This window comes from Thunnus albacares, chromosome 12 (assembly GCF_914725855.1).
Source record: "Thunnus albacares chromosome 12, fThuAlb1.1, whole genome shotgun sequence".
Classification (NCBI taxonomy): Eukaryota; Metazoa; Chordata; class Actinopteri; order Scombriformes; family Scombridae; genus Thunnus; species Thunnus albacares.
Window position 1 is genome coordinate 15,945,681 of NC_058117.1, and position 27,020 is coordinate 15,972,700.

General features: G+C 37.9%; 1 protein-coding gene across 2 annotated transcripts in view; it reads right to left on the minus strand.

The window, feature by feature from the left end:
* Positions 1-27,020, minus strand: part of LOC122994522 (dipeptidyl aminopeptidase-like protein 6) — a 93,369-nt gene that overhangs the window by 14,896 nt on the left and 51,453 nt on the right. For both annotated transcript variants that reach the window (XM_044369252.1, XM_044369251.1), the window contains 6 exons: positions 14,623-14,737; positions 10,717-10,815; positions 5,085-5,179; positions 4,877-4,951; positions 4,737-4,789; positions 4,214-4,295 (listed from right to left, as the gene is read on the minus strand). In XM_044369252.1, coding sequence (XP_044225187.1) covers positions 4,214-4,295; positions 4,737-4,789; positions 4,877-4,951; positions 5,085-5,179; positions 10,717-10,815; positions 14,623-14,737 — 519 coding nt within the window. The remainder of the gene's footprint in view (positions 1-4,213; positions 4,296-4,736; positions 4,790-4,876; positions 4,952-5,084; positions 5,180-10,716; positions 10,816-14,622; positions 14,738-27,020) is intronic.

Genomic DNA, 27,020 nt, shown 5'->3' on the forward strand with positions numbered 1-27,020 from the left:
AAATTATCCTGAATGGCCTCTGAAAACTTGTACAGTTTGCAAAGCAGGTGGTAATCTCTTGACTTGTGTTCACTTATTCGATGATTTCTCAATCTTCAAGGGATTAGATGAGAGAAAATGGAGAGTGAGCAAAGGCTAAAAAAAAGTCCTTTCAAAAGGTTGGAGAGATGAAAGCAAGATCAAAGATACCTGTGGATCAGAAAATAGCAGGTTTTAAAAAATATATATAAATATATATATTTGTTGTTTGAGTGTGTGTACATGTGGTTGTGTGTTTTTTTATTATGAATTATTGCCCTATTTTGTCATTTGGTTTCATTTAATTCTCCTTTAAAATCATCTCTCTCTACTTTCACCTCCTTTTTTGTGTCAATATAACCTCTCTTCCAGGTGTGTGTGAGTGTGTGTGTGTGTGTGTGTGTGTGTGTGTCTGTTGACCCAGCCTCACTGATTGCTCTGTCACGGTAGAGTAATCGCTTGTGGTTTAATGAGGGGAGCCTAGCAGGATTGATCTCCCTGTTCTCCTCACTGTACATCTGATGCTTCACTGCACACAGCCATACTATCACACACACACACACACACACACACACACACACACACACACCTCACTTTTACATATTGACGAAACACTTGATGATAAATTGCTCCAATTCTGATAAACTTAATGAGAAATCATTATATTCAGAAACCGTGAGGGGAAAAAAAACAGAAAACACATCCGACATCACCAGGTCAGACGGAGACAAAAGATGAGAGCTCATCTCATTTTTCTCGCATAACCTCGCTGTTCATTAAATCAAACATGGAGCTACAGTAACATCAGCATTATGAAACAGCATTACGAAAGGAACAATCAGGTACACTATTACCATATGCAAATTAATCGACTTTCTTCCCTCGGCAGGCAAAGTCTCATCACACAATTGAAATGTTAATATTTTCTCACAGCAGTGTATCTGTAATTTAAGCAAATGATATGATAAGAACAATTATGCAGGGAAAAAAAAGCTTTGAAGTAATAGCTGATGAAACACAGCGCTGCCTGTTGTCTAAAAACCATAATCCAAACAGAAACTAATTTAAAATTAACAAGGGGGGAAAAAAGTGGAGTATTATATGAAGTAAGGATAAAACAAAAGATTATCAGGTGCTTGGATGTTTCTATAGTTAATGAAATCTTTAAGCTCATTATAGGATAATGCTGCCACTATTTACTTACTGTCATCAAATCCCATGAAATGACCAAAATCAACATGCGTTAGTCGTTTCTCAGTACTCTCTGACTTCCTGACCCTGTCTGTGGCCCCAAGTCCAGACATAATCTTTTATAGGTAAATACTCAAGTCACAAATATAAAACTGTATTGTTCTGAAAAGGCTTAGTCATTGTCTTGACCTGCTGGACACTGTAGTTTTTAGCAAATGTTTCTCCAACATAAGTAAATAGCGCATTTGTTGAAGACTGTTTTTGGCAGCGGATTAATACACATTTGGTGCTGTGGTGTGTATGTACTGCAGCAGGATGGTTGATGTGGGAATGACTGAATTACAGAGACCATATTTATGATATTCAAAATAAACATGTCACCCAGTGCAGCAGTGAGGCTCATTAATGTGCTCATTAATGGAGCTCTATGGCACAAAGAGAAAAGCTATCTATATCAGGTTTTGGCTACAAAGGAACTTTGTAGCTTCACAGGATAAATTTGTTGTTGGTTTTGGTCTTTTCGTGGAATTTGTTGACAATCAGAAAAATAAAGAATAATGTAATATTGTATTGTATCATTTAACAATGAACACCAAGTAAATAAGCAAATGATCTCTCTCTATTGGCGGGATGACATCATTCGTCAGTGCCTTCCAAATGGTGTGGTTAAAGTTTGTTTAGGTTTGGGCAGAAAAACTACTTAGTTAGGGTTAGGAGGAAAACTGTGGTTTTGATGAAGGACCTTTGTCATCATGGTTAATAATTGCGGTCACATTTTATTAACCCACACATCTTCCCTACACTACTTCCTTTGCAGACTTTGTGGCTCTCTAACAAGGTAACACTACCTCCTCTTTTACTCCAGACAGACAAGAGTCATGATCTCTCCAGCTGCTAGAGGTCATTATACAATGACCACTTTATTAGGAACACCTTTCTAATCTTCTAGGTTGGTAGGACATCCCTTTACTTCCAGATTGATTTGTTGACCATACAGTCATGCTGAGAATCAGGGCCCCATGTGTGCCAAGACGATATTTTCCACAATATTCATCACCACCAACCTGAACCATCGCCATAAAGCAGGATGGATCCATGGATTCCTGTTGTTTAAGCCAAACTCTGACCCAACTATCTGCACGTCTCAGCAGAAATCTTGAAATTTGTCAGATGACGCAACGTTCCAATCTTCCACTGTCCAGTTTTGGTGAGCCTGTGCCCACTTCTTCCCCATTCTGATGTTTGGTCTGAACAACAGCTAGACCCCTTGGCCATGTCTGCATGCTTTCATACATTGAGTTTCTGCCACAGTAGATTAAATATTTGCAGTAACGAGCAGGTGTGCAGGTATACCTAATAACTTACTCCCAACCAAACTGATCTACTCATCCTTTAATACATGGACTAAGATTGTTTATTAATGTTTTCTGATGAAAGTGTATCAAGAACGCTTTTGGCTGTGACTCATCAATCATGAGCCAACACGTCCTCATAATTAATTGACCACATAGGTCGATTGTACCATGCACTCCAGAATGACCCATAGGAGTGCCTTCCAAAACAAACAAATCACTGTTAAAAATGTTTTTTTTTTTTTTTTTTTTTAGGCTTTATTTTTTGCGACAACGCTGTGGTTAAGGTCTGGTTAGCTTTAGGCGCAAAAACCATTTGGTTAGGGTCAGGAAAAGATCATGGTTTAGTTACATGATCACTTGAAATGTGGTGTGGGTTAAAGTTACTACTTAATTAAAGTTAGGCAACCTTTGTCATCATGGCAACAGTAAACACCACAACAATTGTAATTAAAATTTTTAAAATGGTACGCTTCCTGGAAACAGGAAGCGTACAGTGGTCTCCTGCAGTTAAGTCCACTTTTTGCCATCTATTTATCTAGCCATCCACCCTACCAATCACCTCCTAATATGGAAATTTGTCACCTCATATAGTACATCATCTGAACTGCGTCACTCTTCTGGGTCATAATTACCCACCTGTCACTCAAACACAACTATAGGTCGTTTTTGAACATTATGACCTATACTGTCGTTTTTCTAGGAAGGACGGTCTGGTCACAACTCATGTGAACATGATGTACTTGTACTTTCCATGGTCAAAAGAATTGCAGAGGTTGGACCATGAAGCTGATCTTCACTGAAGTTTATTAAAAACGTGAAATTATGTTATATTCAATTTAAAAACAATAGTTCACTCTACTGTCTTTTTAAATTTTCTCGTGCAGCTCGTTACAGACATAGTCAGGATTTAAGGTTTGGAAATAAATGCAAAGAAGTGACTATTTAGATAGACAGAACTGTGAAGGGCATCTGATCGTCTGGAAAATATTTTTGCAGGTGTAAGCTACAAAAACTTTTTAATATAGCTCCTTTCTCATTCTATAAAGCCTGCATATTAATGAAAAAAATGAGTGAATGGAAATGCCAAATGCAAAACCAAACTGAAGACACTAGTTTTGTTTGTGCAGTTGGACAAACTGTCTCCATCCAACTGGTGCATTTTACAAAATCTGTCCCCAAATGAGGCTCATGACATATACACACACACACACACACACACACACACACACACACACACACACACACACACACACACACACACACACACACACACTTGTGTCAGTGCCATGTGTTTTCTCTCCCCCAGCAACCTCAGACTGTCCAAACCATGGGTTGTGCCACTGAGATGCCATCTGCCTCTGCGGCTCTCCCCAGCTCATGTGTTGTCACAAAGTTGAGAAAGTAAAAATCATTCTGGCTTCATAGTGACACTTACTGAGGTCGAAGCAAAGACAACTCACCCTAGAACCCTTAAGGCGGCCATTACCGTCCACTGTACAGACACTTCTTATCTCCACATTCGTCTGATCCTCTGTGACAAACCATAAATCACTGCTGTTCCTCCTCTGCGATGCCAGGCGGATTCTGACAGATCTCCAGCAGTGTGCCAGTGTTTAGTGAGTGTAATCTCGAGGGTAGTGGCTACTTACCAGCTGCTGGTTTCTGGGTCCCCATCCAGCAAACTGCAAGACAGCGTCATGCACTTCAGGGGGGGTCAGAGGCCAACTTTCCCTGTGGAGACAACACATTAAAGACCCAATACAGTATGTGCGCATGCTGTATATTTTAACACAAATGCTCAGTCAGACCAAGGAAGTCGTGTTTTTCGGCTTTCTCCCTCACTGTAGGCTTCATCAATCATCCACGGCCTTTTTTTTTTAGCACAAGCTGACTTTGCTTTGACTCACTACAAATATGGAACAGTAGGGAAATAAGTGGACGTAGATGGATGAAAGGCTAAAAACAGGCCATGCTGACTGCAGCACACAAAATGAAATGGGATTTAAATGCATTTCCACAAAGCAAAAGCAGGTAAATGGGGGCTGACGACAGCGGACTGGTTACATGAGGTCAGGTTGAGGGCATATTGTCCAGTTAGAGATCTGTGAGAGGAACAGAACGGACAGAAAGGGACCAAAAGACAACAAGCAATAAAAAGAAAGTGAGTCTTACTGTGTCACAAGGCTGAATATAATGTACTTGGCCACATAGGAGTGTTGATAGATCTGCAGAGACAAACAGCATCACAGTCAAAAGAGGAAAAATTCTGGAAAAATATACAACGCGAGGTAGAACTCCCAAGATTTTCTCACCGGTTTCACTTCAAAGGCCAACAACACATGTTGCATGTCTGGGGACACTTGGTACTTGGTGGCTCTGGATCTCTCCTGGATAGGATCAAAAACACACTTGGTACAATTAATGCAGCGCTAACACATCCAGTGCAGTAGCAGTAGACAAAATACTTTCTGTTCTTGAAATAAATTGGAAAAAACAATGCGGAAGAAAGACGACACTCACAAACAACTGGTTCGGCACAACAACGACACTCTCCTTTGTGTCAACATTGAGCCTGTCAACGTCCCCATCCCTTGTACGATACAGCAGTTCATTGTCTATAAATGAGAGAGAAAAACAAGCATCAGAGAGGAAGACAATAGAAACGGCACTAGTATACAGTTTGTACTCCCAGTTTACTTTTTATAAGTTTACTTTTCATAATGTCTTGTCCTCCTCCTTCACCTTTAACACTTAAAGATAATCCATATTGTTTTTTTCCATGATACTACACATAGTAACATTAATAATTAATGATAATAATGAAGTATATGTGAACTATGCTAAATAAGCCTTATTATTTCTTAATTACATTCATACTTTTGGGGCTAAATATACATTACAATACTAGTAAATCATTCTATGTATGACATTTTGTTAAATGAAGACTGTGAATGTGTACAAATCAGTAAATGTAAGATAATCAGTCATAACTCAGTCTGTCATATTTTTCTGTGTATTTTGTTACAGATACAATACACACATCCAAACATACATCCCAAGGTACTTCTTTACATGTTATGTAATTACTAAGATAAAGATTTCCCTGCACATGAGTGAACCCTGTTTCAAAGTCCCACTGTGGACACCCAGATAAAACATCCATCAGCATCCATTTTGAATTTATGTTGAATGTTTTGCATGTAAAGATGCACATAATGCTAAACAACAAACAAATAAAACAACAACAAACACTTATTATTTTGACATTTCAAAGTAACATACATATCAGGATCTCAAGAATACATTTGGTTTCAGTCATGTTCAACTAACGACTTGTGTAAACAGCTCTGCAAGCTCACAAACCACTTGTTAATTCCAAGCAGCTGTTGCTCTTGTTTTTGCTTGTTCTTACTGTCAGGTCTCTCTTAAAGCCTCACTTAAATGATCAACATCTCCTGCTGGAAGACATTCATAAGAAAGTGAATATATGATCTGTCCAGGCTCAGCACAGCTTGTCTGGGCCGTGAACAACAGAACTGTTATAATACTGTTGTGCTTGTCATCCTGCCCTGTAGACAACAACAGTCTCATATCTGATTAGGCATTCCCATTATTTCTCTGGTTACCTTAGAAATTCAAGATATAAAATTGAACACCGATGCACATATTTTGCTATTATTCAAGGCTTAAACAAAGGCGGTTTTTACCTCTTTGGAACACAAAAATGTTTTTCCTCATCAGATTGAATTATACAGTATGACCTAATAATGTGATCAAACCCATTTTAAAAAAAATGCAGCAACAAATGCTCAACAAACATGGGTGTGAAAATGCCTGGCTCCAGCTATGACACCTTAACCAAATTAAATTGGTGACACCTGTTTCGTTAAAATGTTCATCTTTCAGCTGCACAGTTTATTCTGTTTTCTTTTGATGCTCTTTTTTGAGACAAGGAACACAAACAAGAGTTGACTATGTGATTGCATACTGAGTTCAGGATGGGAACTCAATGTCATCAAGTCAAATCAGTTTTATGAGAAGATCTGAGCTCGGAGTCATAAAGAATGGTGATGGTGATGCAGTTGCCAAAGTCACTGCTTTTATTTCCTCAATAGTCAAAGTAGATTTAGCCACAGACATTGCTTGTTGAACTTATATTCACTGTTGGACAATATCGTATTCTGATCTCAGAAATATGAATGCGCCAGACAGGCAGCAGCAGTTCTTTGTTTCAGAGATCAGTCTGAAGGTTGAATCCTTTGCCTTTGGATCCGAGTGTGAGTGAGAAACTCGGAGGTGAGTCCAAAGACTACTGAGGCAAGCAGTGATCAAAGAGCAACAGGGATCAATTACGCACTGCTGTGAATGAAGCCCACAAAATATTGATGAGGACTACTGAAGTGTGAGGTTGTCCCATCGGGCTCCTTATCAGAAGGTCATTAGTACCAAATGGGAGTTGATTGCATTAAGTTAACTGACAAGATGCAATGTCACACGATTGATTGCCGGGGTTTCTGCAAGTGCTGAGGACATTTTCATCATGGTCGTGCATGAAGGGCATAGAAACACAGGAACTTAACTAATTATATGTTAATAAGCTGGTAATGTAAGTAATCAGGGGAACATTCTGCACGTGTAGAACAAAAGCAAAGATGTGAGGTCACCATTAGTCTGTCACACAAGTAGAAGATGTGAGTTTCCATATGTGCAGGTGATAATGTGAATGTATTTATACATACAGTACAGCTACATGCATGCAAGTCACTAGGTGCACCCAGCTAGAAATGTTTTGTTCTAAAAACGTTCTGATAATGTTACATGTAATGTTCTAATAATGTTTTCAACGGGAAATTTTCTTTTGGTTTTAGGATAACGTTCTCTAAAAACATCCTAAAAATGTTTATTGATAACCTTGTTACAACATTATGCCCTGACATTCTCAAAACATTTTCTGAATGTTGCAGTGAGAATGTTCTTTGTTATCATGTAACATTGTGGGAATGTTTTATAATAGACCATTGTAGACCATAATATGTTACCTCGACAACGTCCTCAAAACATCCTCAGAAGAGCTGTTAAATCGTTATGTCTTAGTTAACATCTAACCTCATAGGAACATTATTTGAACATTACATTAAAATGTTTTCCTTAAAACATTAGAACTTGTAGGTAACGTTGGCCAATGTTGAGGGAACGTTCCCTTCTAGCTGGGTATTCCTGATTTAGCTGTCTGTACATTAGTGTCTCAGCCTGGTTGTGGTGGTTTTGTTCTCTTCTGAGTGTTGGAGTTTTGTCTTAAAACACAACTAAAACTTTTTTTTTATAATGGCAACAAACACTGATTATCATGATGACTATATACGATACGCTACAAAAAGCTACAGTGGTGCAGCATAACATTTTACAACACATAGTTAAAAGCTCTTTTATAAACTTGGATCTATAATGTTTATTGCTTCAAGGGAAATCGATAGGAATAAAAAGATAAAATAAAATCAGTTGCTCGCTCAATTTCTGGAAAGAGCTTTAAAGGTGAATAGTGAACAACTTTGTGTGATGAAATATCCCATAATTAATCCTTGCTATATAGTTTTTAATATATTATCTTTTCTTTTTGTTTCACTAGATGTCAGATGACCAGCTGTGTATTATCTGCATTAATTATATCAATGACCCTGGACGTAGCTGTTTGACAAAAACAAATCTACACTCAAGGTTCACTTTCTTTCTCCAGAGCTCATGCTGGTTCATTTTGCTCCGAGCAAACTCGAACCACTGAGGAAGACTGTGGTTGAAAGCTCCTAACAAATATATAAAAGTGGACCTTGGGTTAAGAATTAATTGTCAAATAAAAATATTAATACTCAGATGACAATCAAAAGGTGACAATGTCTGCTCTGTATATGTAAACTCTAAACCAACCAAGAGGTGAAATCCAAGAGGCCTATTTTCCAAAGTGCTGTTGAAATCACCAAATTGAATTCACATGATAGGAAGTTCAATTTTGAAATTTAATGACCTGAAAAAGTCTCTTTGTTTTCCAACTGAAGTACTTTAACTAGTTTGCTCTAATAATTGACTCATTGAATGGCTTCAGAGATCCTTGTTCCTCCATCAGATGACAACCAAATATCTGTTTTTTACCCTCAGCTGAATTAAAGCCCTCTTAACAAATTATTTACGTATGGGGTTATAAAAATGCTTTAATAAACAAACAAGTGCAAGAAAAATCAATAGCAATAGTTGGCCACAAACAGAAACCACTGGTTCAGACTCTTACTGTGTTTTTAACAGTAAACAGTGTGCGATAACATCTTCTAATCCATCTCAGAGTAAAGTACCACTTATTCAGTTTCTAATGAAAAAGCTGAAAAATATCTCAAGTACTTTTCCTGTCGAACACCAGAGGGCACTGAGTCAGCTGATCCAACATTCATGAGCTCAGCCGGCAGCTTCCTACTCACTACCTTGTCAAGGTTACAGAGGCCACGGCAAACCCGTTCTGCTGTACATCTGTTCAATTTAGACCACGTCACTGTAGGCTCAGCACACAACATGCTGGATTATAGTGCATACAAAATGAGCTTGACAACTGGTGGCCTCTCTTTGCCATGGAGACAGAAAAATATCACAGCTACAATAGCTTCGTGTGCAACTACATAATGTTGCTTAACATCTGTGTGCTTTTTTTTGAAAGAGGATAATTATAAACACAGTATAAATGATTCCTGTAACTGTTCAAACAAGAATTTAAGCAAAAGTCAGAGATCTCTGTTTGCACAGATATAAATCTGTTAGCTATGGAAACAGGCAGGTTTAATGGTCTTCTTGGTGAGGGAAGGATGTGTTTGTTATTTAATGTAGATGAGACCATTTTATGTTTTATTGCTAAAAATCTGCTTCTTATGATCACTTAAGGGTCATACTTCAGTAAATATGTCTTTAATCTCTGATGAATTCTTCTTATTAGATTAAATATTGAGTTGTGTTTTAGGAAGGAAGCCTTTTTTTGTTGCAGATGAATTAATTAATTTATTTATTTTTTTAGGTCTTTTGGGAACACTCCAGTATATTTTAAAATATACACACCCACATCTTTTTCAGGGATAGAACAATAAAGACCTAGACCGTCATTGTCCCTGATGTTTTCACAGACCATCAACCATCCAACAAAATGGAGACAGGAACTCATTGTCTGGCATGCAGAAATATCACAACACAAGCACCAAACATAGATTTGAATCCCAAGAACAAGAAATTGAAAAAATGTTTTCAGGACTCACTCAAGACAACAGGCAACATAGACTCATATTACATCACATCATAAGAGACAACAGTTGTGTGACACTAGTTCAAAATGCAGTAATAAAAAAAGTGAATAAAAGGTTAGACACAAAAAACATAAAGTTATCATCATTCTATACATGAACTCTGTCCAGCAGACATTGTTTCGTATACAAGTATTTGACTCATCCTCCATTAAAGTAGATAACTTATTCAATTTGTAGAGTTTGGGACTGAAGATTGCAAGATGCAATGTAATGTTTAGAGCTGCAACTGATGATTATTTTCATTAATGACTAATCTGTTGATTATTTTCTTGATAAATTATTATGTCTATCAAATGTCAGAAAATAGTGAAATGTCGATCACTGTTTTCCAGAGCGCAAGGTGACGTCTTCAAATGTCTTGTTTTGTCCACAACACAATGATATTCTGTTTACTATCATTGAAACCAGGAAATATTCACACTTGAGAAGCTGAAATTAGAGAATTTGGACATTTTGTTCTTAAAAAAATGACACAAAATGATTAACAGATTACCAAAATAGTTATTGATTAATTTGATAGTTTGCAATTAATCGATTAATCCACTAATTGTTGCAGCTCTAGTAATATTATATGTAAGAAGCTATATTCTCAGTTGGTTGTTTCAGCACTACAATGATATTTTGTCTAACAGGTCCATGTGAGCATGACACAATGAACAACAAGTACTGTTACTATCGAAGAAAGGACGTCTGATTTTAAAACCAGCGCTATATTCTGAGTCATGGACAACAATGATGGCTGTCATAATGTGTCTGGGTATTTTTTGTGTTTTGACACGAGAGGCAGATTTTAAATGTCAACAGACAGACTGTTCACTCACCGCTGAGCCATTTGGCATCTGGGTCATGGATGTGAAGGTCTGGACCAAAGACATCTTCTATAGCCACTTTCTTCTTAAGGGCAAGACTGTCATCTTCACCTGTCAAATGCATCACCAAAAGATAAATAAACAAACATAAATTAAGTATGACGCACAGCAGCTCATATGTAAATTCACAAGTGTCTGGATGATCTAGATAAATAAATTTGTAGAAAACTTCAAGCCAGTCTTGTGAGATTTATTAGCATTTCAAGGGAGTGAGTTTACTAGATTCAGACGGGAAAAAAAGAAGAAAACTTTTGATTTCATCAGTGTGTTGCTCAGGGGGCTGAAGCCTCACCCAGAGACTGTCACCATCTCACTATAATATACTCATCTTCTATCTCTGGAGATAGCACCTTCAATAACTATTCCCCCCTATAGGTAGAGCAATTTAGAACAAGGTACAAACAAGAAAGGGGCCCCTGGTATTGCTCTATTGATCTTGAGAGTATCAGTTCACAAGTTTTTCAGCAGCGGGAGGACGACTCCTTCTATCCCCAAAACTCAAAATGAAATCTGAAGCTGACAGCTGAACTGCAGGTGGAGCAGACAGCATGAGAACACCAATGGGTTTATGTGGATGTGAGGGAAGAGACATAGCAAGTGTGTGAGTCTTTTAATTGTCTTCCACCATACCTTTACCAGGGGAAATCAATTGTTTCCTTAGACACGAGTTATCACAACAGTTGACAACCCAGTCGGACTGTACAAATCAGTAAGTTGACAGATTCTTCAGCAGGCTTTACGTTGCGACTGAGCAGCAAGATCTGAGTGAATGTAAATCGCCAAGTGTTTATCGACTTAAAAAATCAGAGAAATTCTCTTGTCTGGCAGGAAGCTGCAGAGTGAGGGGAGAAAGATCATTTCCATCACGCTGTAAATGGTTTCTCCGATGCTGTGACAATCCGACAAATGGCTGGAGCTATTACTAATAATCTCCATTAAACAGGCCTGAATGGCATTAACCATTAAAAGGCCCATTATCCAGTGAGAGGATGACCGCACCTCTTTGTAAAATCTGTACACAATCACCAACCGCAGCCATCATGTCATCTGTAAAATCTCGCTCCTGTTGATACAAGGTTATCAAATTAATGTAGCTGCCTGCATGTACAGCGAGAAAAAGCAGAATCCTGCTGAGGATAAAGAAAGGGGCTGTATGGAGCCCCAAAATGTGGAATAAACAGAAATAATTATGAAATACATAATCACATGAATACATTGAACAAAAAATGAGACGATAATTGGTGAAATGATGTAAGAAATTATTACAGCTCAACTATTATGAAATGGTTATTCTTATTTTCATAAAAAACTTTATATGAATTCGAATTTTTATTTCAAAATGCCCAACAGTTTTCAACAATATTTTTCTTTTTGTTATTGACATTTTTATTGACACTATTTTCATGTAAAGTTTTATGTCACTTTTTATAACTGCAGTGTTGTCACCGCCCCTTCAGTCTCTCTAGCAAAGTCAGTAACTGCTACCAGATTTAGCCAGTTAGCTGTTAGCTGGAGCAGCACAATGTCAAAATAATTCTGAATAAACTGTCTCACAGCTGCTGTAAACACACACATTAGCATCTCTGCTACCTTGCTGGTTACCTAGCTAGGCGGGGTTGTGAGCTCGGTTTATTGTTCAGCATCAAAGCGAAGAGATTTAGCATTACTTCTGCCACATTTTTAATTCAAAGATGTTCCTCAGAGAAAGATACACAACTCTCTGAAGATGAAGAAGAAGAGACAGAATCTTTTGCTGTTGCCACTCAAGCCAACAGGAACTCACTAACACTGACTCTTCACTTTGATACAATAGTAATAATAGTAATAGTAAACCAGCTTGGTAGCAGCCTTGTTAAGCCAAGGCTTAAAAGCTGAAAGGGTTTTAGTTACTGTGTCTAATTACTGTTTTTATTTACAGCAGCAGCCTTGTCTAGTTGATGGATTCAGAATTACTTTGGCATTGTTGTCGCTTCAGCTAACAGTAGCTAACTGGCTAAACACGGAAGTGGTTATTATGTGATTGGCTGAATAAAACTTGACATGAATAAAAATGACAATGAATAATAAAATTTGACTATTTGAAATTAAGTTAAATGATGTCCAATTAAATTCTGTCATTATGAAAATGAATGATGGAATTACATTTCCTAATAATGAATTGAGTTTTAATGTTTTGTTTAATTAGTCTTCTAAATAATTCAATAATTCAATAATATTGAACATTTTGAGATTCAATACTAAATTTAAAGCCCAGTCTGTGTGTAGAATATGTAGAAGAAGGGCTGAAACTAACAACTATTTTCATTATTGATTAATCTGTCAATTGTTTTCTTGATTAATTGATCAGTCGTTTGTTGTATAAAATACCAGGAAACTGTGAAAAATGTTGATTACTGTTTCCCAAAGCCCAGGGTAAAACCTCAAATGTCTTGTTTTGTCCTGACCAACAGCCAACAATCCAAAGATATTCAGTTTACTGTCACAGAGGACTAAAAAAACAGAAAATATTCACATTTAATAGGCTGAAATGAGAGATTTTTTGTATTTTTTCTTACAGAGTGATGCAAAACGATTAATTGATTATCAAAATGGTTGGTCGATCGACTAATTGATTAATCGTCTAATTGTTGCAGCTCTATCTAGTTTAAAGTTTAAAGTTTTAAGAAGTTTTAAAAAAATTTACAGATTTCAAATGGAACTTGATGGTACATCAGGTCTTTTTACAGTAAGAACAATGATTTTGGTTGGAAACAATGGTTTTTTGATAAGGATCCAACAACATCTGCAACATCTGGCACATTGTATCCCATTAGTTTCCAGCACCTTTTGTTTATTTTGATGCAGAATCAGATATAGACGCAGATTGGAACTTTTCTCAAGAATTCTCCACTATAAAAAATAATCATATGAGAAGATTGTACAACCTTGGCAGATGTGGTCTCTGAGTTTCATTTGAGGTGTGTAAAATGTATTGTTGTTGTTCTTGATTTAAAGTCAAAGGCTTTATGTAGAATACATGTACATGAGGCAGAATACAGCTGAACGCACGTTTGTGTGTGTGAATTCCTGTTACATTTACATGAAAACATGTTTAATGTCCCATTTGTCTGTTATTTGGCAGAATATCTCAAAAGGTGAACAGATTTGAGTGAAATTTGGTGCAATGTTTGACCACAGCCCAAGAAACAAAAATATGTTTTTAATGAGTGTTGATGAGATGAATTGATTTCTTAACATTGTGAAACTGCTGGTTTTGGAACATTTTTGTTGTTTTCTAATGAATCTCTTGAGCAAACTTTGCCATGTTGTATCCTGTGAATGTCTAACACTGCGTAGTTTGATGCATGAAAAAAAAAACATTTCTAAACATTCTCCACTTTTAAAATAATAATTGAGAGGAATGTGTGGCCTTGGTAGAGAAATGCAATCTGAGTTTTATCTGTGGTGTTTGCTGTTCTCCATTTAAAGTCAAGTCAGTGTGTTTAAAACATATATACTGCATATTGTTTGTTTTTTCATTGGCAAAATATTTCGAAGATCTCAGGATGTGGAAATTTTTTAAAATTAAAGTTATTATTTTATTTTATTTTTTGCAAGATTGCAAAATAGAGACTTTCTGAATGTTTCAGCTATTTTTACATGAATCTGTTATGCAAAATCTGGCACACTGCATCCCATGATTGTCTGTGACTATGTTATTTTGATACAGATGCAGATTACAAAGTTCTAAACATTTTCTACTTGTAAAATAATCATTTGAGAGGATTGTGCAGCCTTGGTGGAGGTATGTGCTTTCTGATTGCTGATATATGTGCGCGTGTGTGTGTGAGTGCGTGCATGTGTGTGTACTGTGCATACCAGGAGTCAGCAGGATGACAGAGGTGACAATCAGGGAACAGATGATGAGGATGACCAGCAGGGCGATGGCTATTCCCTTCCAGTTCCTCTGCGGCGGAGCACTGCCAACCAGGTCCTGAAAAACAACAACACACATTACATTACACTGGTGCACACACACAGGCCAAAGTGTCACGTTTTAAGCATCTAGGTAACAAATACAATGATTTTGTTCCTACAGGCTAGATCCTTTCCACTGCATTGTAGAAGCTGTTGAATTGTAATGAGTTTCATTTCAAAATGGATATGCAGCGTTTTAGAGACAATCTTGTCATACATAAGACAGATGTATTTTGCACTGTCAGAGTTGGAGTCAGAAATTGGCCGGAGGACAGCTCATTCTCTATCAGACAGATGCCAGATACAACTCACAACCCACTTGTGTGCAGTAACACCGCATCCTCCAGCTGCTCCCTGCTGCTTGCATACGAACGGTCCCTGCAGCTTTGTCTGATAGCTTGAGTGGAGCTACGGCTTCGACGCAGACACAACAGGCAGAATAATGAGCTGCTCTCCTCGCGCAGCCCAGCAGATGGTAGATGGCTAATAAGCGCTATTTAAAAAACGTACACTGCAACAATCCACAGGACATACACAACATTTTAGCTGCAGTAAGCAGCAGTCAGATGGCCTCTGAAGGCTGCCCAACACTCATAACATACAGATCTTAAACAAGTTTGATCTTGAGGCTCCATTAAGGGTTTTCTTGTGTGATTTAAGTGGTGGGCCTGCCAACACGCACACAAACACACAGCAGCTCCTGGATATTCTGTCCATATCAAAGCAACAGGGAGAGACAGTTTTCTGAAATAACTGCAGATGCAAGTTAACCTTGTGAACTCTGTCTGTCTCTAACTCCCTTTATTTCTAGGCTTGTGGCATAGGCACTACATGTCGTATATTGTTATTTTTAGGACAGGTTAGGCTACTCTGAAATGCCATCATTTGGCATGTGAATGGCACTATAGATGTTTTAGGATACATTTAATGAATGGGTGAAATTTGCAAATTTCCAGAAAGTTGAAGAGGAAGATCAGAAATCAGGCTTTCTGTCAGGTGTCATTCCTATCCACTTAATTGTGTTCAATTATACGTGTGCACACACACACCCACACACACACATATGCACATTAATCTCTGTGGTCGTAGTCAGTGAGGAAAGTGAGCAGCCACCCGTATCAGTCCAGCTGTTGATATCCTTGTAACCAATTAGACCTGGTCTCTGCCTGCCTACAGTGAGTGGTTATACAGTATGCAGCAGCTCAGTGAGCCATCCACAAGTTAATGAGGGGTGCATTTGTGTGTGTGTGTGTGTGTGTGTGTGTGTACATGTGAGAGCGAAACAGACAGCTCAACTCTGCAGCAGAGACAGTGCTTTTTATATTCTTTAAAGTCTTTGAAATGCTATATAACAAGTTCTTTTCCATTTTAATGTTTAAAATGTACAGTACCGCTGTGTGTGTGTGAGTGTGTATATTTACACTGCTTGTGCAACTACTGTCTCTGCACAGTTTGTCTCACAGCGAAGCCAATCAATACTGAAGGCAGTGAGTACACATAGAAAAACAGCAGGCACATCAATAAGCTGATTTATTGCCGCAGAGGTAAGGATTTTCAAGATAAGGTGTACAGACTTGTGTTCTGCATTCATAAGATATTAATCTCCTTCTGTTATCATACAATAAGAGGAGAGACACGCTGTTGAAGTTGCCTTTAATATGATATCAACAATCATTCAGACCTCTGACAGAACCAGATATAAAACAATCAGATGCTATAACAGGCATCCAGATAATGGTCTTGTTTCTGCATCCACTTACTTATTTCTCTGTGTATCTGTGCTGAAAACATCAAACCATTTAGTACAAGCAGGTGATTTAAATGTACCTCAGAACAGTGTCCAGTTCAGCGCAGGCTGTACCTGACTGAGAGGTACAGATCTATAAACGTGACAGCTGGATCTGTGCCACATAGCAGAGGAAAAGTGTCATTTCTCCACCCATGACAAATCCTCCATACTCATATGCCCAAGCTCAAGAGGTACAAGGTAAAATTATTTCAGACAGCCTACTTTTTAAATTTAAAACACATCTACCATAAGGCCCTATGGGCTAATTCAAGGGGTTGAACTCACGATACGATACTATCACGATATTCTTCTCACAATAACGATATATCACAAAGAAATACTCAAAGACACATCATGATATATGAAACTGAAGAAGAGAGAAAAAATTATTTCATTATTACAATATTTATTAACAGTAAATTAGTTTCACAGTAGCCTGTTTGTATAAATATCAAAACACTGCTAACTTTAGCCTCAGTTTGTGCACAGCGCTGCTGGTAGCGTTAACAAGTCTGATGAGAGGCAACAGAAAGGCGACGTCATGCTAATAACCCAAAGATTTATTCTGTGGCAGTAAACACAACACACAACCAGCCGATAATTAACTATATTCAGAGCTTTGAGAGATATTCTGGCCTAACAACGGTAACATTAACATGATAAATAGCAGGGCTAAGGCTACTTACTGACACTACACCACAGACACAAACACACACACTGGAGAGCCTCTCATAGAGCCGCTAGCTCCGCTACAAAACAGCTACCACACAGAAACTTTTACAAAGGGCCATGAATGTGCTTCTGGTGACTGTCAAAGCTCCAGCGGACTCTATGTGTTTCCAGCAAAGACACAGAGAGTCAAACAGCAGCGGCTCATGGCTGGTTATTTTGCTTGCATTTCTTCTTCATTGTCACCTACAATTGACCGTCACCAGTCTGTGGGTAGTGGCGCTCTGGTAGTGGTAAGCTGAAGTAGCTGAATCAATTCTGAGTGGTCCTTTGTTTGAAAAATATGTATTGATACTTGGCGCCAGTGTAACGATAACGTATCGCAAGTGGAAATATCGAAATATGTTGCAATATTTTTTTTTGTCCCACCCCTAGCTAATTAAGGTTGTGGAAATATGGGATGTAGATGACTTCATGCGCACGAGTAGCTTTGCTCCTGTGGTTGTGATTTCTGTAAACAGACACCCCATTGATCAATCAGAGGTCAGAGAGCTTTTCTACAAATCAGATCAATAGACAATCAAATACTGTTGGATGTTTGCCTTTTTCAACGTAAAATTCTCAATAAAACAGCATCCTTTTGAAATGGATACAACCATTAACCTTCACCTTTGTCAATATTCCTGGATACATAACAACGACTTGAGAAAGATGTGATTGATTATATCGTACTTCCTGTGACAAGCTAAGTGGTAGTCAACAGAGCCATCAGGACAGCTGTTGTGCTATTTAAACCACCTACTCAATCAACAAAAGCCGTGTACAACAATGTAGCGCCTCGACATCCACAACAACAACAAAAAGTTCACATCAGGAAGTTTGCTGTTTTAATAAATGCTGGATCTTAAATTACGCTTTTAGAAAAAAATAACCAATATTTATGGCTGGAATTCAGTTGTAAGATCAAAGTAAAGCTTTTTCTAAACTGATATAATGTCAGTTGTTAACCCTGGGCTTTAAGGTTATCTGGTCCTCATGAAGATATGAATACAAAGAGCACACTGACATACAGCTGTCTCTCTTTGAATTGCCTTTTTTGAGGTTGCTTCCTGTGTTTCTTATGTTTATAAGTTCTTCAAGAGTTTCTTTGTTATCTTATAGAAATTGGGATGATCACAACTGCTGCTGCAACATATTTGTCTACACCAATAGGCTGATCTTTATTTGATTTGGACATTTAAAAAAATTATGTCATGCCTTTGTTGTTTTAGTTTTTCTTTTCAAGTTGCACTGCAAACAACACAGTCTGTCTAACATTAAACCTGCCATAGAGACGATGGTGGAGAGGAAATCTAAATGTGTTGTTGGATGCACCAGAGGACAAGCACAGATGGTTTGTTAATGGCAACCTATAAACCAAAGTTTATATCCTTTTTAACATTGAGAACACACACCTACTGTGAGGTGTGGACCAGCATGAGCTTAAGTACATCAAAATTTAACAACTCATCTATCGATGTACAACTTGTTGAATTTAGCTTAATTTGCTATTTTTAGCCCTGCTTGCGGCATGGCATTGCAACTGAAATCTATCAACAATTACTGGTAAGAAATTCTGTAGACCTTCATGGTCCCCAGACAATGAATCATAATGACTTTGGTGATCCCCTGACTTTTAATGTAGCGCCTTCATCTAGTCAGATTTTTAATATGTCCAATACTTGAGTTTATGACCAAATACCTGTAAAACTAATGACATTCCCATCATCCTCAACTGTCATGTGTTCAGCACTAATTAACAAATGTTAGCATGCTAATGCGCTCAATCACAATGGTGAACATGATGAAGATATACGAGCATGCTGACATTAACATTTATCTAAAAGCACCACTGTATAGAGACGCTTGTCTGCACACTTTCTGAAAGGTGGAGATTCAACCTTTTTTACCCATTGAAGATACAAGATGAAATATTGTATTTTACAAAAAATATTATGAAAATCAGCACTGATACAATGCATCAGGACATTCTTTAGGAAGCCGTACTGAAAATGACACCTCCTTACAACCAACATCTATCAAGTACATTAATTAAGGTAGAAGCTTGTTATATTTTATTTCATTTCATCTGTTTATTCATCATCTTTCTTTTTCTTCTAATTTCCATGCTGAATCAGTGAATTTAAAGCTGAAACCAAAGGTAGTGATTACAATCATCCAGCAATAAAAAAACACAGGCACAGCACTCTCTATATATTTTAAAATAGCACCGTTCTTTCATACAATGCAATGTTATTAAAGTGTCTTAGCTCTGATTGCTTTATCCCGGTAGACTACTTTATCCCTGTGTGAAATGTGGAGCATTTCACCCACCTACTCAACCACATATGAACAGGGAGCTCCAATCTCAGGCTAAATTCACGCATATAAAATGTATGAAAATGATAAACACCGCCTTTGTTTCCAGCAAATGAAAACCCTAAAGACACATACAAAATCTAACTTCAGACGGATGATTTGATTTCCCCCGACGTTCAGTGTATTTAAGGATATACTGTTCCAAACTGTGCAGCTGTAAACTTTAGTATTCCCAGGATGCTGACCTTTCTGTAGAGGCAAAAATGCGTCTGTGTGCCAAAAGAAATCTTGACCTTTGGCAGTGTTTTCAGACATGGTGAGATATAACTGGCTGTCTGCATTAAGCCATCTCCTTCTTTTAGTCTGTGTGAAGTGCAGGCATGCATGCCTTACAAGTGATAACAATAAAAGCTGCATCAATAAATGAGAACTGCAGCCATTTTCGCCCTCTTCTCTTCAGATACCACATCTAAACAAACCCTGTGCATTTTCCCATTGCTCTGCATCGGGGTACTGACTACTCTAAATGGTAGAAAATCCCATGAGTGGAAGCAACACATTTCTTTCCAATCTATTTTTTACTATTTTCATTCTATTTTGAGACAAAGGGGCTATAAGAATGAAGCATCTTTTACGGTCAAGCTTGCTTCCACTCTCTCTAATCCTCTCTCCCTCCCACTTTCCCTTCGTCTTACTGTCTCTTTGTCTTTCCGCTTGCTACTGAAGTGTGAAATGGATCTTTCCTGATCTCTGAGCACCTGGTTTCCAAGGGAACCAAGAGAGTCATTTGAGTCAGATTTGCAGTGAAGATGGTGCCGGCTGGCATACAGTGGGGACTAATATTGCTGCTGAGTGTCATGTGGGTAATGTGACCCAGGGCTTACAACATTAACTCCCGGACTCAGAAAAAAAAAGCCACTCTTAAATAAGATACGTGGGAATATAGATATTTGAAACGAAAGCAAACTCCAGCCATCTAAAGACACTGGACACTTGACACACGATACATATATCACTCCACTGTAACATAGTCGCTGTCTGAGAACAGTCAAACTCGAGAGTGAAGCACTAGCCTGTGGACAGGGGGGTAAACTTTTCCTCTGGAACCGCATCAATAAATTATGGGCATTCATGAGTGAGATAAAGAATTCATGCCAGCTGGCTTTTGGTTCATGGATAGTAGGACATCAGCCTGTCTGTGTATCCAGCTTGTCTTTGTCTACTTCGGAAAATGTGGACTGTGAGCATAACACACAACTGACTGGAGGTGAGACAAAGAAAACAAAAATGTTTTTTAGATGCAATCTTGTGACCTGTGGACATATCTGTTGATAAGAGATCAGCTTTGATAATGATTATGAATTAAAAACAGGCTTGAATCAAGCTACCTCTACAGACTCTGCGGTGCCTATTGTAAACCAGATCACATAGATAAACATATCTGAAAAAAAACATGGAGAAAAGTACTTTAAGATGGTAAATAGATTGGGGAAATAATATAATAATATTGTGGAACCTATTCTGTCTGCACAATGAAGGTAACAAAAGTCACTGATTGTAGTGGAGGATTTGAAAAAAAAAGGGAAAACATGTATCACAACAGTCAAGACAGAGTCTGTAGTTGCTGTTCCTGCTCTTATGTTACATAAAGTTCTTCGACTTGACTCAGAAGCTAAGAAAAACTATAATTACCTGCAAGCAATACCACAAATAAGTTCTATTTTCCAGTACCATCATAACTATCAAGTAGCTAAGTACTCATGAAATCCGCCTCCAATCTGGTTATGAGCGACTCTGCAATACAAAACCATAATTACAAAATTGTATTTACTGATACAAATTTAGCACGTTTATGATGTTGGGAGGCAGAGTCCAACTTTAGCCGTATTAAAATGAATTGTAGGAAAATCTAATGTTTAATGGGTTGGACATTTCTTTCAGTTTTAATTCTTTAAAGCTATAATAATTGTTATAGCTAAATACTTACATATCCAGCAGATACAGAGCAACATCAGCATTTATTTCGAGTCATGTTTCATTTCTGGTAACATGATGAATGTAAGTCCAATAGTAACTCCCTTTTAGCCCTGTTTTTGGTCTCCACCAACCCCTGAGCAAAAAATATCCTGCTCTTTAGTTTCTAAATGCTGCTTAATGCAGCTTTCAAATGTACCTACTTATTTTGTATGAGTAGTAGTAGTAGTAGTGGTGGTGGTGGTGGTAGCAGTAGTGATGGCAGTAGTATTGCCAGTAGTAACATTGATATGTTGGTGGGGGAAGAGAGAAGAAGACAAGTGCATTGTGTTGTTCTTTCACAACAAGTCAAAATACTATTAAATGATTTAGACCGCTGCCTTTTATGCCATTATCTGAACTCACTTGGGGATAAATTATCTAACATCAGATGAGATGCTTTTTCTGTTCCATGCTTTAGACACTTAAATTCTTCCAGTCGGCTACAGTATCCTGTATGTTAACAATCTTAAATTAAATTATATCCAGTCAGTGTGTCTCATTTGAAAATACCTTAAGCGCAGCACTTGTCTTATTATCAGAACGGATACATTACGAGACCGATGTGGGAGATGCTTCGAGGGATCTGATCTACATCTTCTCCATGTGTGTGTGTACTTTTCTACATTTAGTTTTGAAACCAGTGGGACATGTTTTTCTAGTTAAAACAGGGATTAACTGTGCACATTAATGCATGCAAACCACCCACAAAATACAAAAACACATACTGTATGAATTGCACATACAACAAATATACAGTGCAACATACAAACAACCTCAAATATAGCAGGATCAAAGCCAAGCGAAAGTTAAAAAGTTAAAAGTTTTCTAAACACAGAGATTTCCTCTGCTAGACATAAAAAATAATCACTTTTTCATCATAATTCAGCAATTAGAGCACAGAGCCAACAAAAACAATTAGTTACATGATCACCCAGCACTATGCAAAATAATTTAACAATAATAACAATGCTCTGTCATTTTCTGTTTACGCATGAAAACAAAATGTTTTCCAAAGCCCATTGCTCATCGTCGTCCTCCAACATTAAGCAGCAGGTGGGGGTAAAGAATTTTTCTTCCATGAGTTTTTCTTCCAAAACAGAAGCAAGTTTGAGAAGCTTAAAATCTCACCGCCTGGTGAAGTTATTATTGAGTCATCGGCATCAACAAAAATCCCAAGAGACACACACATGGATTCATGGATACAAAATCTGTGTTTTCCAATCTGTTATTGTTATTCAAACAAAGGAAACTATAACAAAGTGGCTTAGTGTGTGACCATAATTGAAAGTATATAGATTTCTGGGGCGACCCCACCTGAAGTTAATTGTTGAAAAAAATGCACAGAACAAAAGCAAGAATGTGAGTCACTGTGACAACAAAAAGACAAAGTACAAAACTTCAGGATATCAGTAGATATTTTCTGGGATTTGTGTGGCGTTTCATTGGTCTTTTGCTATTTTTAAAAAAAATATATATCATCGATACCAATGGAGAGAGCAAAAAACACACAACAGGAGACAGGAGAACACATGTTTGTGACACCAACATGATAATAATGTTGACAATGATTATATTTACAAAGGAAATTATATTTAATACCATCCAGAGCAAAAGAGCAGGAAAAAATAAACCAAAATAAAATAAGAGTATATAAAGAGTTGCCATATATATGTGAGAAAAAGCATAATAGATGCTCAAAGGAGGATACGGACTTTATGTGTATGCTGGATATAAAAGACTGTGTCACAAATAATAAAAGGTTGAGTGCAGCATGTCTTACTACGGTAGGGCCAGACTGTATACTAACCAATACATGTTTATGGAAAGAGAAGTGAGGTGATGTCTATGTAATGGGAGTGAACGTTGTAATGTGGGAGCAGGTAGCATAAAGAGGGATGTAGGTATATAAAAGGCTTTGTTGATATGAATGGGATGAGACTGTTCTCGGATGTATGTTAGGGAGATGTGAGAGAAGGGGGAGGAGGGGATAACAATGAAGAAATGAAACTAAAACACACATGGACAAAATGACAAGGAAATGAATTAGAATAAGCACACACCAAGGTTGAAAACATAGAGCACACTGTTTTGCATAAGACGGTGCAGTAGTGACGCATTAGTGAAACCTTAATAGAGTAGTGAGATAGACTGATCAAAACAACCAGGTGCCTTTACTACGAAGCAACTTCAGCATACTCAGAATATCTTTTCGTGAGCTGGCTTCACTGAGCCTAACACTAGCCGTCCAGTTTTCCTATCCAGCTACAAGCACGTTCATGTGAAAGATTCGGGGTTGTTAATTATGGGCGACATCATCAGAAGCATGAATGAAGGACTTCATATGATATGAGATGAAACAGTGATACCAAGTACAAGCTGAAAACTTCTGTTTTAGTGACAGCAAAAAGTCATATTCAACAAAGTGAAATGTGAACGATAGCCTGAGTAAGAAGATGTAGAAACACTAGAAATAATTTCCAAATATTAAAAGTGGACTAAGGTTTTAAATACATGTAGGAATTATTATATATGACTTGACTATAGAGTGAGTATTTTTTAGTTGGATGATGAAGAAACCATTCTGAATATGTCACATAATAAAACTTAAGAGTAATGACAGACTGTTTCTGCTGCCGAAGCAAAGATCGGAAAAGTAGTTAATGACTGATGAGGCCTCTCTGACCCAAATGTTGCATTTATAATCATGGGAGCCAATTAACAGTGTGTGGATTATTTTTCTAATTAAAGACAAGCTTTCGTTTTTATTTCTAATTATCATCACACAGTTGTCTCATGTTATTCTGAGCTGCAGACGGGATCAGAATGTACAATCGTCCACACTGTCAGCTTCACTCCGGGGAGAAAATCAACTTTGCACAATTAAAATGCAGCTAAAATCATCATCATGAGTTTAGAGTCATAAACGTTTTCTCCGTTTGTTAGAAGCTCTGTTTTAAAACCAGAGTGGAAACAAAAACAGGAAACTGGAACAGTAAAATGTTTCCACTGACCTATAAAAATATATATCGCTCTTTTTTACTTGTCACTTTATTGTAAACTCAGGTCTTTTGTCCATGTTGGGATCCTGTAGGAATGACGACTCTTTTTTTCAAGTGATTTGATTGGTCAGTGGTCGTGGTGTTGACAGGTTGTGATCTGATCCTCTGAAGTTAACCTGCTCCGGAGCCGGTTAGCTGTTCAGCATAAGCTACCATGGCGATGTACTCAGGTAGTGACAGACTTATCTCGATAGAGCCGCCTATCTACATATAGTTTGTCAACAGGAAGTACTGACCGTTTTCTTTTCTACAGTCATTGCCTTCTGACATCTAACAGTTTTTACACCTCCCAGGATCTTGCAGCAGGACTCATCATTAAGTTTGTTCTCTTCATCAGCTCTTTGTTCTTGTAATGTTCAAATTTAACTACGGTGGGCCTGCGGTGGTTGTCATTATTTAGTTTTTTGTATCCGATGTGGTGGACACGGTGGAAGGTAATTTTGTTGACTATTTCCGGGGCTATTTTTAGTTGAGTTTGCATGAACCTCTTGACTTTCTTTCTGGAGTCCAGTTAATATTAAATTATCGCTCATGCTGCAGCTTTGAAAATATAAAATTGTCTCTTTCATTTCTTTGTTGTCTTTTTCCAGAGTCGATATCTGTGTAATGAGTGTTTTTAAATTTGTGTGAAGTGTTTGTTTTTTTCTGTGAATGTTGAAGACTCTTTTAAGGATTGAAACTGCTGGTGTAAGACGTCAATGAGGGAGATCCTGGGGCCTCATTTATCAAAGCCTGCGTAGAACGAGTTCTAAATGTGTGTGTATGGAAGGGCCGTACAAACAAGACAATCGGTATTTATCAAACAGACACATGCACAACTCCATGCAATGAACAAATCTCACCTGTTCTTCATCCATCTGTTCATGCACATACAGGCTCATTTACATACTGACATGCCCCCAGATTGCCAAATATGATCAACACTTCCCCCTGAAAGTCCCAGTAGCATCAATGTAGAGTTACTTGTTGTGGACAAAAGAAGCAAGGTAAAGACATTTATTTCCACTATTAGATCTAGTCTGGCCCTGCTTTTCCCATCATTCATGCCATTAGTACTTCAGTAGAATCTGAGCATATAATCATCTTTTCTGGCCTAATTTACTCCACTCAACAAAGTGCCCACAAGATTGCCACAAGCGCCGTAGTGAAGACTGACACATCCGCTTTCCATTCTATATCTGTATCTGAGGAATGCACATTCCTGTTGCAGCTTTTCCATTGTTTGGATTATTGGAGCCATCGGTGTAAATCTGTATATAATCCACTGATAAAGTCACAGGATCACCTGCATCCTTCTTCTTGATTGTGTGTAATACTGACAAGTCTATGTCGGGTGGTGGAACAGCTGGTCAGCACACTGCCAGGTCCATCAACAAAACCTTCCACTTCTCTTGCTCTCTCTCCCATGGAATTTACTCGACTCCCCCTCTTCCTTAATTTTCCATCCCCTCCCTGAAGTTCCCAGTACTTTTTTCTACTTGACTCTGTGCTCTTTAGTCCATACACTCTGCAAGTGTTTCCCAAAACCAAAGGGAAAGTCCAGTCTGCCAAATCAAGGGAATATAAATATTTGAACAAACCATCTGATCCAACACAACCACCAGCACTTCCTCCTGCTCTCCTCTCAGCCTCTCTCTCTTCTACCTGGCTGGTTTGTCTCTGCTGTCAAGCTTCACCCAAGTGGTAAACCCCTGGCTGGTAGGTCACCACCATGTTCACTCTCTCCGTGATACCGTGAGGCTTCCAGCTATGGTGCCTTCCTGCTCATTGGTCTTTGAAAGAATTAATAACATGTCACACTGAGTATGTGGAACTGGGAGAGAGATGAGAAAAGTAAAATTGAGGCAGTGGTAACTCCTGCTGACTCTATTGATGTGAAAAAGGCAAGATTGGGGAAGAGAAAGTGTTTTCTCACAGGATATTAATTACCACCTGCCCCTGGGCAAAACTTGCAAAGTATCTTTTAATCATCAGAAGAACTGTAGCATACAACAATTTGACTGAAGTTGAATCACTGAAGAATGGATCAGTTGGAAACAACCCTCACTGTTTTCTTTCTTTTTTTTAATTGAATGTTTTCCTCAAAATGTCCCTGAAAATTAAATCCATTTTGTGTTAAAAGAAAGATAAGAGACCTACAGTATTATCCTTTCAGAATAATTATGTGCATACCAGATGGATTTGGCATGATGAAAACCACAAAAACATTCAAATTGTATTTAACCACAGTGGGATATTTAGAGGCTGGAGGTGTACCCATCTCACCCTTTTTAGAACAGGTATTTTTATACAGCACTTCTTTGCTGCATGAGTCACCTTTGATCCCCTCAGTCTGGATGGATACTTGTGTTTTTAAATTACTGTATTGAAACCATACAACTACCCAGCTGTTGGAAATAGGATACAGT